Genomic DNA, 13919 nt, shown 5'->3' on the forward strand with positions numbered 1-13919 from the left:
AAGTTTCCAGGAGTTTGCATATGTCTGATACATAGTAGGCATTTAACAAATATTTAATTGATTCACTGACTGTTACCAATATTGTAAGCATCCAAAAAAGATAGAAAAAACTATGAACATAATTAACACAATCATGACCTCAATTAGCAATGAGCTAAAACTGAACTCTCCCAGGATGTGATAGTGGAATGATCACAGATTTCTGACAAAAAGAAGAGACACTTTTGTAACCTAGGCTATTTTAATATGTCATGATTTTGCAAATCAATTCTCATTTCAAAAACTGCAAAGTAATTTTTCAAATATTCTTTACTCAAAATATTTTACAAAGAAATTGAGTAGAATTAGATTTTATATGGTTTATAAGAGGACAGGGACTATTTTTTACCTTTCTTTGTATCACCAGGGCTTAGCAAAGTATGCACTTAAATCTCCTTCTGAGTTTTTTCATAGATAGTATTTTTTCCAATTATATGTAAAGATAGTTTTCAATGATCTTTTTTTGATAAGATTTTGAATTCCAATTTTTTTCCCTCCCACTTTCCCATAACAGCAAAACAATCTAATTTGTTATACATATGCAATCATGTCTAAGAGAAAAATGAAGAGTAAGAAAAACAATAAACCTTTCTGCATTCAGAATCCACAGTTCTTTCTCTGGATGTGTTTTCCCCATCATGAGTCTTTTGAAATTGTTTTGGGTGCTTGTAATCCTGAGTAGATCTAAGTCTATCATAGATATCATTGGAAAACACTTTCTCCTGGTTTTGCTCACTTCATTCAGCATCAGTTCATATAAGTCTTTCCAGGTTTTTCTGAAATTCATCTGCTCATTATTTCTTATAGCACGAAAGAACTCCATTACATTCATATACAGCAACTTACTCAACCATCCCCCACTTGATGGGCATCCCTCTTCAATTTCCAATTCTTTGTCACTACAAAGGAATGGCCATAAATAGTTTTGTATATGTGGGTTATTTTCCCTTTTTAATGATCTCTCAGTAATACAGATCTAGTAGTGGCATTGCTGGACAAAAAGGTAAGCACAATTTGACTGCCTTTCACGAATAGTTCCAAATTGCTCTCCAAAATGATTGGAACAATTCATAACTGAGTAAGTCTCTACCATATAACTTCTCGATTATTTAAAATAACTATTCAAACACTAGCTGTATCCACATTAAGCTATAATTCAATTCTTTAGATGCTCACCAAGTTGAGGATGAAAGAATTAAAGTACCTTCTATCACAGGGCTTATATTCTATATGTTTGATTTTATACAAGAAACTGATTGCTACAGAGGCAAGCTCTAAAGGATACCAGGAATGACTTTTACCCTAGCTCAGACTGAGTAATCCTTTCATTCTGTGTCCTAAGCAAGAATAATGAAGAGCTGACTAGTCTTGATGCTAAACTAACATGTCCAAAAGAAATTAACTTAAAAACAAGCAAAACAATCAAAGTCATAAGAGTTGTGTGTTCTTAGAACATCATTATGGGCACTTATCCAGAATACTCTAAAGGCTTATTTATTGAAAAAATATGTTCAATATAGGTCACTTCAAATTCGAAAAAAAGGGAAAAACAACAGTTAAATTACCTTTTTATAATGATCAAAGGACATAAACTGAATTGCACCATATGGAAAGATTCTAATCATCATTGCTCCATTTCCTTTATATAATCCAAGATAGCCTTCCTTTTTGGGGACTGCACACAATGCAGAAAAGACTCCTGTTTATCAGAAAAGATTTTCAAATTTAAAATGGAGAAATCACCAACATTTAACACAATATCATACAGAGAAAAATGTTTCATAATCATTTTGTTCATAGATATAATTATAGAAAAGGCAATAAGTTATATAACATAAAATAGAAGCAGTCACCTAACAACAAGAGAAAGCTACAAATTAAAACAAAATCTTATACAAAAACGCATATTGTAGGTACAAAAAATTTTGGCCCGAAGTTACCTCAAAGGTTAGAGTTTTATGAAATTTTTCTATCACATTCATTTTATAATGATCCCCTCTTTAAACTTGTGAAATTTTCACGTAAAACTTCATTAAATCATTTGACATAAATATATTCAAGAGTATCTAGTTAAAACAAAAAAGTACGTATTTGTAATAGAAACATTAGAAGTTTTCCTAGTAACATCAGGGATAAAGCAGAAATTCAAATGTACAGATTGTAACAGGAAAACTAGGATGCCTCTGAGAAATTAGTTTTTAGTAACCTTTACTTTATCACAAAAACAAAGACCCATCTATTAAAATCAAAACTATTCTAGTGATAAATGGAAGCAATTCATAGAACACTAGTGTCGACAGAACGGAAGACAAGAGTAGCAGAGGCACAAGCAAGCTGTCCAGTGTAATAGTATCATATATGCACACACACACCACACACCACACACACACACACACACACACACACACACATGCATATAGGAGGAAATGTCTGGGAGAAGCTGCTTAATGGATGCCAGAGAATGAATATCACTGGGCCAAAAGCAATGAAAAATATTAATTCAAAAACATGCTAAAACTTGTTTTAAGTGATACAGACATTGGTGCTTTATTTGTTTTTGTTTGGTTTGGTTTGGCAAGGCAATGGAGTTAAGTGACTTGCCCAAGGTCACACAGCTAGATAATTATTAAGTGTCTGAGTTCAGATTTGAATTCAGGACCTCCTGACTCCAGAGTTGGTGCTCTATTCACTATGCCATCTAACTGCCCCACATTGTTGCTTTAAAATTGAAAAAAAAACTTAAAAAAAAATTCTAAATGAAAAAGTAAAAACATCACTTGTACAAAAATAATCATAGCAGCCTTGTTTGTAGTGGCAAAGAACTAGAAATTGAGTGAATATCCATCAATTGGGGAATGGCGGAACAAGTTGTGGTATATGTACCTTATGGAAAACTATTTTTCTATTAGAAACCAGGAGGGATAGGAATTCAGAGAAGCCTGGAAGGATTTGCATGAACTGATGCTGATCAAGATGAGCAGAACCAGAAAAACACTGCACACCCTAACAGCAACATGGTGGTGATGATCAACCTTAATGGACTTGCTCATTTCATCAGTGCAACAATCAGGGACAATTTTGGGTAGCTGCGATGGAGAATACCATCTGCATCCAGAGAAAGAACTGTGGAGTTTGAACAAACACCAAAGACTATTACCTTTAATTTTAAGTAAATTGTTATTTTATTATGTAATTTTATTATAATTTATACTTTTTTTTCTTAAGGATATGATTTCTCTCTCATTACATTCAACTTAGAACAATGAATACCATGGAAACAATGTAAACACTAACAGACTGCCTTCTGTGGGGAGTGGGGGGAAGGGAAGTGAGATTAGGAGAAAAATTGCAAAATTCAAAATAAATAAATAAATTTTAAAAAATTCTAGAGTGCTGTTCTCCTATTGTTTATGGCTATTACTATGCTATTCTTTATTAGCAGTAGGAAAGTTACTTCCCATGAAATTTTGTTAATCTTTTCTTGTTCCTTACCATTTGGACAGCACAAATTAGGCAAAATTTTCTGATCTTTATCATATCATCAAGCTACTTTAAATGATTCAATGAATCTTTTTACCCCCATACTGAGAGTTAAAATTATAATTTCCTAACTTTAGATAAATGATTACAGAGTACTATAAACAGGGAGAGATACTGAGAGGCTGGTGCCTCAGGTCATGCCACACTGAAATCAGAACTCAGATTAGTCCACGCCATTCTACAATTGTTATAGTTGTCACTTCTAAATTCTTTTGGAAGGCCATACCACTTGTAATTCTGTTAGGAATTCACAGGCAGTAATCACCCCTACAAATGAAGTACCACTTTGCTAAGATACCCAGAATGAGCAGAACTTGAGAACTCTGCTCTTTTTAGTGACCAAGGAGTAAAGTAAGGTCTAGAGACCTCAAGAATCTTGAGAATCCAGTTCAAAGCAAGAAAGGTGATCTGGAGCTTTAAATTGGGTCTCCTTAAGTCAGTGCCCTTCCTACTATATCATGACCTAAATACTAAAAACTTCCAAATAACATGAGAAAAATTTTACGTTTAAGTCTCTTATGTTAATTCTTCATAGTGTGAATTTTTTCAGGGGAGAGAGGGTGAAAACAAAAAATATTTCAATTTCATTCCATATGGGCAAATGAAAAAACATTACTTAAATTCAAATGAAGAACTAACAATCCTCTTAAAATGAAATATACATAAATCAATTTTGCACATTTAAAATTGTCAGAGCCAATAATTTTATGAATGATCTATCTTATCTTTATCAACTAACCTACTGTGGCCAGATGTGACTTGTCTTATGACACCATTATATAATAGCCTTTGAGTCACATGCCTTTTTTCTTTTGTTAAGAAGACAGGTTGTGAAGGGTGGCTAGGTAGCGCAGTGGATAAAGCACCAGCCCTGGAGTCAGGAGTACCTGGGTTCAAATCTGATCTAAGACACTTAATAATGACCTAGCTGTGTGGCCTTGGGCAAGACACTTAACCCCATTTGCCTTGCAAAAACCTAAAAAAAAAAAAAAAAAAAAAAAAAAGACAGGTTATAGCAGCTAGGTAGCCCAGTGGATAGAGCACCAGCCCTGGAGTCAGGCCCTGACTTCAAATTTGGCCTCAGACACTTAATGATTATCTAGCTGTGTGACCCTGGGCAAGTCACTTAACCTCATTGTCTTAAATAAATAAATTTTTTTAAAAAGTCAGGCTATACATTAAAAATTTGTTTTAGAATCTTCACTGCAAATTTTTTAAGTCTTAGGGAATAATTTGTACAATTCAGCTGGACTCCAATTACCGTGCATGTACAATCTGAAAACTACATCAACAACCAAAACAACACACATCAATCAGTCTGTGTTGGCTAAAGAAAACAATATTCATGCAAAAAACAGCAGTTTAGCATAACTCATTATATTATTTCTTCTCCACCTTCCATCTTCTTTCAAAAAATTAATCCCAATATAATCATATAATGAAGGTATAAGATAAAAAAATTCAACACTGTTATGTATATAAGCAGAATAACTTGAACCAGATTGCACACAGAAATTCAGACAATCTTGATGTTACAGTGAAGTTCCAAAATTAAAAGTTTTTACTTTGCTCTGTGTTCCTTCTAACTTGGAGGGTATGATTGGGGTTCATATATATATATTTACTAGTTGCTTGACAATAATTCCATACATATATCTAGTCTAAGAAAAATGATTGTTATTTATTTTACTAGCCAAAGCTAATAACTAAAGGAATCAGCTATTTCTAAAGTCGATGAGAAATAAACCATATAAAAGTCAACAGATTAATTGAACATTCATTATTTGGTGGTTAATTTGCCCAAAGAGGTTTACATAAATTTTTAACAACGAATCTCATCTTTGCCCAAAATAATTTAAACTATTTTAGTTAATTTTTTTCTTTAAAGACTCTTCAAATATCAGAAACTTCAATCAGGCAGGTCCTTACTTCAAACTTTTTTCCCCCCTCTCATAGTCTCTTTTACTTTTGCAAATTCTCACTTATCTCTCATAATCTCTCTTTCCCCTCCCCCTTCCTCGCTAAAAATTCTCAAAGCCCTAAAAACAATAAAAAACTAACAAACTGTAATGAGGACTTGAATGGATACATAGTTGGCTCAATTCCCTTTCAACTTTTGTATAGTAATGTACAACGATGAGACTCAGAAAAACTTTTGAGTCACATATGAAACATGCTCCCACTATTTTACTTCTGAGATACCAACTTTTGATTCAGAGCAACTTTTAATTTTGGATTCATTAACTGGTGTTTTTCATTGTGCAATCAATCATTATTAAGGACTTATTATTCTGGGCCCCATACAATCAATCACTCAACTCACCTAAATGTTTGTAATGGTGATTATGTGCCTGTAATAGTATCTTCACTCGATCCAAAGGTGCAATGGTGGTTTTGGCACAACATCCTGCAACACCTTCAGATTAAAAACAAGACAAAGGAAAGCTGAATACTTATTACAGACCTTTACCCAAGTAGAACAGTGAATTCTGTAATATTTTATTAGAAAAGTCTCACATGCCACTTTAAACACAACAGAATTCCATGGTCATGAAACCATTCCCTCATCTCCATATGGGGATTGATGCCTAACAAAACAATTGATCCCCCAAAGAACCCTGGGAGGCAGATGACACCAAAATTAGAGACAGGTAACTCAGTCTGGGGGGTGTGAGTGGGTAAAAGAGTGTAAGGACCTTGTGCAAGGCTATTCAGCTAGTCAGAGACCTGAAAACCCAGGGAGGCTGGCTGCTTTTCAATTAGGTCTTTTCCCTCCTTAAAAACTGCATGTCAAAAACTTACTGAGATCCATACTTTTAAGACATTTTCAGAGAAAGAAAAAACTAATACAAATCTCCTGGGACTTTATTATACAGTTACTTTAAACATCTTAAGATTAACTTGGGGGGGGGGGGCGCGGAGCCAAGATGGCCACTAGAAGGGATCCAGTCTTAGGAGCTCTCTGATAAAACTCATCAGCTAAGGACTCTAACTAAACTTTCGAGAGACAGAACCCACAAAGGGACCCAGTGAGGCAGCAGCACACCAGAGGGGTGGTGCCAGAGCCAAAGAACTTCAGCCTCCCAGAGGCAGCCCCAGGGCGCTGGGAAGTCTCCTGAGCTGCACCCTGGGGAGCACCGGGCACAAAGTGGGGGAACAGCAGGGGACCTCTGCCAGAGCCAGCACGTGAAGCCCAGCCCTCAGGGCACACAGCCAGCAGCTTGGTCTTTCCTCAACCCAGACACTGAAACAGAAGCAGGCGAAGCTGGTAAGCAGGAGGCTCCAGGGCATGAGCCCACTGAGCTGAGGGAGGGGAGTGAAGAGAGACTGTGAGCTCTGTCCTCTGCCCCTGGAACAGGACTCTGGGGCTCTGACCACATTCAGATCCTGATCCCAGTCTAGGCCCCCCATAGAACAGCAGGGCCCCCCCACCTCAGCCCCGTGGCAGAGGGGGCCGCTTATGGTCATTCACAGACCAGGAGGGAGGACAGAGCCTCACACACTGAGACCCTTGCGGGAGTGTCCCAAAAGCTCAGGAAGCACCCCAAAACCAGGCCCAGGCTAGGAAAATGAGCAAGCAGAGAAACAAGAGGAAGACTACTGAGAAATATTTTGCAAATGAGCCCAAGAAGGATCAAAATACTCAGTCTGAAGATGAGGAAGCACAAGTTCCTGCATCTAAAGACTCCAAGAAAAAAAGAAATTGGGCTCAGGCTATGACAGAGCTCAAAAAAGACTTTGAAAATCAAACGAGGGAGTTGGAAGAAAAACTGGGAAAAGAGAGAGATGCAGGAAAAACATGAAAATGAAGTCAGCAGCTTAGTCAAGGAAATCCAAAAAAATGCTGAAGAAAATAGCATGCTAAAAACCAGCTTACATGAAATGGATAAAACAGTTCAAAAAGTTGAGGAGAAGAATGCTTTAAAAAGCAAAATGGGCCAGATGGAAAAAGAGATAAGAAAACTCTCTGAGGAGAACAAATCCTTCAGACAAAGAATAGAATTCAGGGAGATTGATGAATTTACCGGAAATCAGGAATCAATACTTCAAAACCAAAAAAATGAAAAATTAGAAGAAAATGTGAAGAAATATCTCATTGAAAAAACAACTGATATGGAAAACAGACTTAGGAAAGATAATTTAAAAATTGTTGTAATACCTGAAAGTCATGATCAGGAAAAGAGCCTTGACATCATTTTCAAAGAATCACTACAGGAAAATTGCCGATATTCTAGAAGCAGAGGGCAAAATAGAAATGGAGAGAATCCACCAATCCCCCGAGAAAGAGATCCCAAAAAACCAACCCCTAGGAATATCATAGCCAAGTTCCAGAACTCCCAAGTCAAAGAGAAAATATTACAAGCAGCCAGAAGGACACAGTTCAAATACTGTGGAGCTGCAGTCAGGATCACACAGAACTTAGCAGCAACTACACTGGAAGCTCGTAGGGCTTGGAATACAATATACCGGAAGGCAAAAGAGCTTAGAATGCAGCCAAGAATGAACTACCCAGCAAGGCTGAATGTCCTCTTCCAGGGAAAAAGATGGACTTTCAATGAACCAGGGGAATTTCAAATGTTCCTTTTGGAATGGCCAGAGCTGAATAGAAGGTTTGATCTTCAGATACAGGACTCAGGTGAAGCATGGAGATTGGAGGAGAGGGGGGGAAATATGACAGACTTAATGAGGATGAACTGCATGTATAGAAAAATGATACTGATAATATTTATATGAACTTTCTCAGTTAATAGAGCAGGTAGAGGGAGCTTTTATAACTGAAGCACAGGAGAAAGCTGAATTCAAAGATAAAATATGGGGTAAAAATGGAGTCAATACAAAAAAGGGAAATGGAATGGGAGAAAGAAAAAGGAGAGGGGGAATAGGCCAAGATATTTCACATAATAAGATTTTTTTTATTACAATGAGCTATTGCAATGATATGGAAGGGGGGAGGCAAGGGGGAATGAGGGAACCTTTGCTCTCATCAGAGATGGCTAGGAGAGGAAACAGCAAATATACTCAATGGGGCATAGACATCTGGAGTAAGAAGGAGCAGGGAGCAGGGGGAAGGGGTGGGGATGTGAATAAAAGAGGACAGGATGGACCATGGGGGGAGAGTGGCCAGATATAACACATTTTCTTTTTTACTTCTCTCAAGGGGTTGGGATTGGATGGCCTGCCCAGGACCATAGGGCCAGGTGGATTCTGGGCCTAAGGGGTGGTATGGGGGCTCAGGGCTTCTTGGCCCCAGGATCTGTCTGCTGCGCCACTCCGCGACCCTACAGCAGAGTCAGAGTGAAAGGAGAGAGAAAATATAATACATGGTAGTGGAGAAATAAGAAAGGAGGGAGTTGCGATCAGCAATGGCAATGTTGGAAAAATATGGAAGTAATGTTTGTGATGGACTTATCATAAAGAAGGTGATCCACCCGTGACAGAGTTGTTGGTGTTGGAACAAAGACTGAAGCACATTTTTTTATTATTATTATTTGAGGGAGAGTGCAGGGCAAGTGGGGCTGAGTGGCCTGCCTGGGGCCACATAACAGGATGATCTTTGGGTGTCTGGGGCCGGATTTGGACCCAGGCGCTCCTGGCTCAAGGGCCAATGCTCTGTCTGCCACCCAGCCACCCCTACTATTATTACTATTTTATTTTATTTTGGGTCTTTATTTTTTCTTCTTTTCGGTTTTTGCAGGGCAGTGGGGATCGGGTGGCTTGCATGTCACACAGCTGGGTGATTGTTGGGTTTACGAGGCTGGATATGGACTCGGGTGCTCGTGGCTCCAGGGCTGGTGCTTCGTCCATTGCGCCACCTGGCCATACCTACAATTATTACTATTATTTTTTATTTTAATTTTTTTTCTTTCCCCTTTACTTTTTTCACCCAAGCAAGTCTATCTATATTCATGGGGGGAGGGGTATTTTGTTTACTTGTAAACAAGAATATTTTATTAATGTAAAAAAAATTTGTACAAAATGAGAATAAAAAATAAATTTAAAAAATTAAAAAAATAAGATTAACTTGCGGGGCGGCTAGATGGCACAGTGGATAAAGCTCCGGCCCTGGAGTCAGGGTTCAAACCCAGGCCCTGGGTTCAAATCCGGTCTCAGACACTTAATAATTACCTAGCTGTGTGGCCTTGGGCAAGCCACTTAACCCAATTTGCCTTGCAAAAAACCTAAAAATAAAATTAATTTGCAAGACTACATGAGGCAACAAATATCTTTGATACTTAAAAGCTATGTGTCGGGGCAGCTAGATGGCGTAGTGGATAAAGCACCAGCCTTGGGGTCAGGAGTACCTGGGTTCAAATCCGGTCTCAGACACTTAATAATTACCTAGCTGTGTGCCTTGGACAAGCCACTTAACCCCACTTGCCTTGCCAAAAAAAAAAAGCTATGTGTCCATGGGCAAATAATACTACCTCAATTTCTTCATCTGTAAAATGTGGTTAAAGTTATTGGTAAAGACATTGGTAGATAAAGTTATTGATATATCTTGCCTTTCTCACAAAGATATTGTGACATTCAACCAAAATAACACAGGGAGGCCCCAAAGTCTTGGGGCAGTTTTAAGTTACTAAGTGTCCTGACTTAAAATGGTACTAAGTTGTTAGAGGATGCCCTTTAGAAAGCTCTTTACCTCTGTGAAAATTCTGTTTAAATGTCCATTATTATTATTATTATTATTATTTCCATTCGGTTAAAGGACAGGTAGCAAGGCCAAATGGATACTGTCAGTCAACCAGCATTTATTAATCAGCTCTTGCTAGCTTAAGGTTCTGTCAAAGTGATACAGGTACAAAGAAAGGCAAGTTGGCTTCAACTATCCTTTCATGACCCGCCTTTTCTGTGTAAAACATCTTATCAATCTACAAAAATCACACCTGGAATTCTACTTTTGATTTCTTTTCTTAATATAAATGTCAGCTATTATGGCCGGTGCTTTATCCACTATGCCGCCTAGCCGCCCCTATTCTTATTATTATTAATTTCTAGCCAAGCGTTTTTTTTTTTCAGAGAAAAACCTGGTCTGGTACTGACTAAGAAAGAGTGGTGGATCAGTGGAATAGACTAGGTGCAAAAAAGTCCAGCTTCTGGGATTAAAAACTCTCTTGGATAAAAACTATTAGGAAAAATTGGAAGTTAGTATGGCAGATACTTGGATGAGATCAACACCTCACACCTAAATCTTTCCCTCCATCCTTCTGTTCTCTGCTGATGGTAGGGGATCATAACCTTACCTGTGGGTGTTCTACCCAAAGGAATGTAAATTTTGATTACTGAACCACCCAATATCGCTTGGAGTTTACCAGCTAGATTCCTTTCTGAGGGACCATGCCTCAGTACCAAATCAATCAGTCTCTCCTTGCTTGGCCAGCAAAAGGTTCCAGGTCATGCCCCACTTGGTCATTGTTTAGACCCTGATTGACTCATAAAGTGAATGCAAAGGGAAATTGTTTCCTGTTTTGGCCAGAGTCTGAAGGTCTTTCCCTCCCAGACTGACTTTTTTTTGGACTAAGTAAATGAGATCATCTCATTTCTTACCTAGCTTTACTCAATGCAAGGGCCTTGGCCACAGTCAAACTGAGACCAGTGAAAGACCTTAGCTTAAAAAGGTCAAGGTGTCCCACTGTATTCAGGGCGTTGCTTGTCTCCTATATCTGACCACTGAACCCAGAAGGGTCCTGAAGAGAGTGAGTCTGGTGACTCTGCACAGACTTGCCTCACTTAAACCCATTTCATTTGCATGTCATGATATCAATTCCCTGATAACATGGCTCTCCTTGAGAACAAAGGGCAAACAGCACATATAAAGGGGGGACTACCTGTACAGGTAGGGAAACTTTTCTAATCTGAGAGCTCTATATACCAATATAGTCAAAGGTTCAGTACTATCCTTGTCCTATAAAACTGCTATAATAACATAAAAGCTTTTCATCTAAGACTTTTCAATTATCATGTCTAAATCCCCAAAGTCTTTTCAAATTATCAGGTTAAAAAAAATAAAAGAAAAGAAAAATTAAGCAAAGACAGTTCTTGGAGGTTGGGATGAAAAAAAGCAGACATAAAAATACCTCTTCATGGAAGTTCATTATGCACATCATGATTATTCTTTGCTGTAGCTCTCTAGAAGAGAGATTTAAAAGTGTATGGCCAGGAGAACTGCAGGCTGGGGTCAGGTCTGCATCATTTCCAAGACATTCAATCCAAGGCATTTCTATTCATAAATTACAGAATGGGGGCATCTGGATAGTGGATAGAGCACCAACCCTAGATTCAGAAGGACCTGAGTTCAATTCCAGACTCAGACACTTAATAGTGTGACCTAGCTGTGTGACCTTGTAACCCCACTGCCTTGCAAAAAATAAAAACAGAACAGGAATGAAACCCCTAAAGAGATGCTCAAAACAACAGAATGCCCCCCCCAAAAAAAACCCCAGTGAAACAACTATTCAACAAAATATCTTGGAGCAATTTTGGAAAAAGGTCTGTGGAATAGAGCCCAATGTAGCCAGGAGAGCTGGGAAGCCAGTGAGAGGCTTTTAGCCACATCACAGCTAAAGTCCAGCAGTAAGATTTTTGAGTCCTGGGAAGCTGGTCAGGTACTGGGCTACGCTAGCACAGGAAGTAAAGCAGGAACACAGAAATTGCCAGAGCCTGGGACCAAGAACCCTCATCTCCTGTGGAAAAAAAGCTTGGAACTATACAACCTAGACCATGGGAACAGAGCTCAATTGACAAAATAATGAGAAAAGCAGAGAAATGCTAACCACTGACAACTACTATTTTTATAAAAACATCACGTCAGAAGAGTTAAGTAGTGACAAAATGCCTATATGTGAAGCCTCTAAGAAGGTGAGGAATTAATCTCAATTCCAAAAAGGCCTCTTAGAAGATCAAAAAGGACTTTAAAAACCAAAAAGAGGAAGAAGAAAAATAAAGAAATGAGAATTATAACAGAAAAGTATAATTTTAAAAGTTAAATAATCTTAAAACAGAACAAAAACATTTACTGAAGAAAACAAAACCTTGAAAACCGCAATTGGACAAATGGAAATGAATGATTCTGGGACAACCAACATTCCATCAAACAAAAAGGCTAAAAGAATAGAACATTGAAACTAGCTATTTTTCCCCTCGCATGTTTTTTCCCCCTCTTTTAAATTTGATTCTTCAATTACTACTTGATTCATACGGATGTTTAATATAGCTATAGATATGTGTAACCTATATGAGATTGCTTTCTGGCCCTGGAGTCAGGAGGACCTGACTGTCCTCAGACAATTAATAATTACGGAGCTGTGTGGCCTTGGGCAAATCACTTAACCCCACGGTCTTGCAAAAAAAAAAAAAAGATTGCTTTCTGTGAGTGAAAGGAGGAGGTAAAGGAAGGAGAGAAAAAATGTGGAACTAAAAAACCTTACAAAAATGATGATTGAGAACTATCTTCGCACGGAGTTGGGAAAATTAATTTAAAAACTACCTACTAGCGCCCAGTCCCTGGCCTGCCGCATGCGGGCTGGGGGTCCACACGCATCGGCGCGGCCGCCCCCCACCCAGTGTGAACTCCAGGGGGAGGCGCCCCGCCTCGAGAGCAAGGGGCCGCGTCAGGGGCCCCCGGGGCCGCCGATCTCGGGCGGGCACACTGAGGGGCATGAGGGCGCCTCCCCGCCCGCGCCCGCGCCCCGGCCCCGGCCGGGAAGCCCCCAACAGCCCCCCAGGATGCCCACACAAGGCAGCTCGGGTGCCCCCCGGGCCCCGGAGGCGGCGGAGGGCCCGGCCCGGCCCGGCGCGGCCTCACCTCCCGCCACGAAGGAGCGCAGCCAGTACAGGTCCCTGCGAGCGGGCGCCGCCGGCGGCGGGCTCGGGCCCCCGGCTCCCCCCGCGGCCATGGGGCGGCCCGCGCTGCCGGGGCGCAGTCAGAGAGGCGGCGGCGCCCGCGGCCCGGGCATGAGGCCCGCAGAGGAGGCCGAGCCGGCCAGGCGCGACGGGGCAACCCCGGAGCTGCGAGGCGGCGCGGCCATGGGCGCCGGCGCGGCGCGGCGCGGGGTGATGACGTGCGCGGGCGGCGGGGCGGGGCGATGACGTGCGCGGGCGGCGGCGCGGCGCGGGGTGATGACGTGCGCGGGGGCGGGGCGGGGCGGCCTGCGCTTCCGGCCCCCGAACGCGGCCCGCGGCCCCGGGTGCAGCTCGGGCCCCCCGCGGGCGCGGCGCGCGGCTCCCGCCTTTTGCTGGGCCTCCTGCAGGCCCGGGCCAGGCTCCCCACTCTGTCAGGCCTTCAGGGCCCAGTTCCCCTCTTTTTTGTCAGACCTTCAGGACTCCACAGCCTGGGCTTC

General features: G+C 40.5%; 1 protein-coding gene across 4 annotated transcripts in view; it reads right to left on the bottom strand.

Moving 5' to 3' along the window:
* Positions 1-13507, bottom strand: part of SLC25A16 (solute carrier family 25 member 16) — a 40580-nt gene extending 27073 nt beyond the window's left edge. Inside the window, exons 1-3 of one of the 4 annotated variants that reach the window (XM_074232401.1) lie at positions 13385-13490; positions 5903-5995; positions 1605-1738 (exon numbers count right to left, since the gene is read on the bottom strand). In XM_074232401.1, coding sequence (XP_074088502.1) covers positions 1605-1738; positions 5903-5995; positions 13385-13475 — 318 coding nt within the window. In that variant the 5' untranslated portion in view covers positions 13476-13490. Of the gene's footprint in view, positions 1-1604; positions 1739-5902; positions 5996-13384 lie in introns of those variants that run through there. The other 3 variants (XM_074232400.1, XM_074232402.1, XM_074232404.1) reach the window with 3 other exon arrangements.
* Positions 13508-13919: the final 412 nt, after the last annotated feature.

The sequence above is a fragment of the Macrotis lagotis genome, chromosome 4, assembly GCF_037893015.1.
Source record: "Macrotis lagotis isolate mMagLag1 chromosome 4, bilby.v1.9.chrom.fasta, whole genome shotgun sequence".
NCBI classification, from domain to species: domain Eukaryota; kingdom Metazoa; phylum Chordata; class Mammalia; order Peramelemorphia; family Peramelidae; genus Macrotis; species Macrotis lagotis.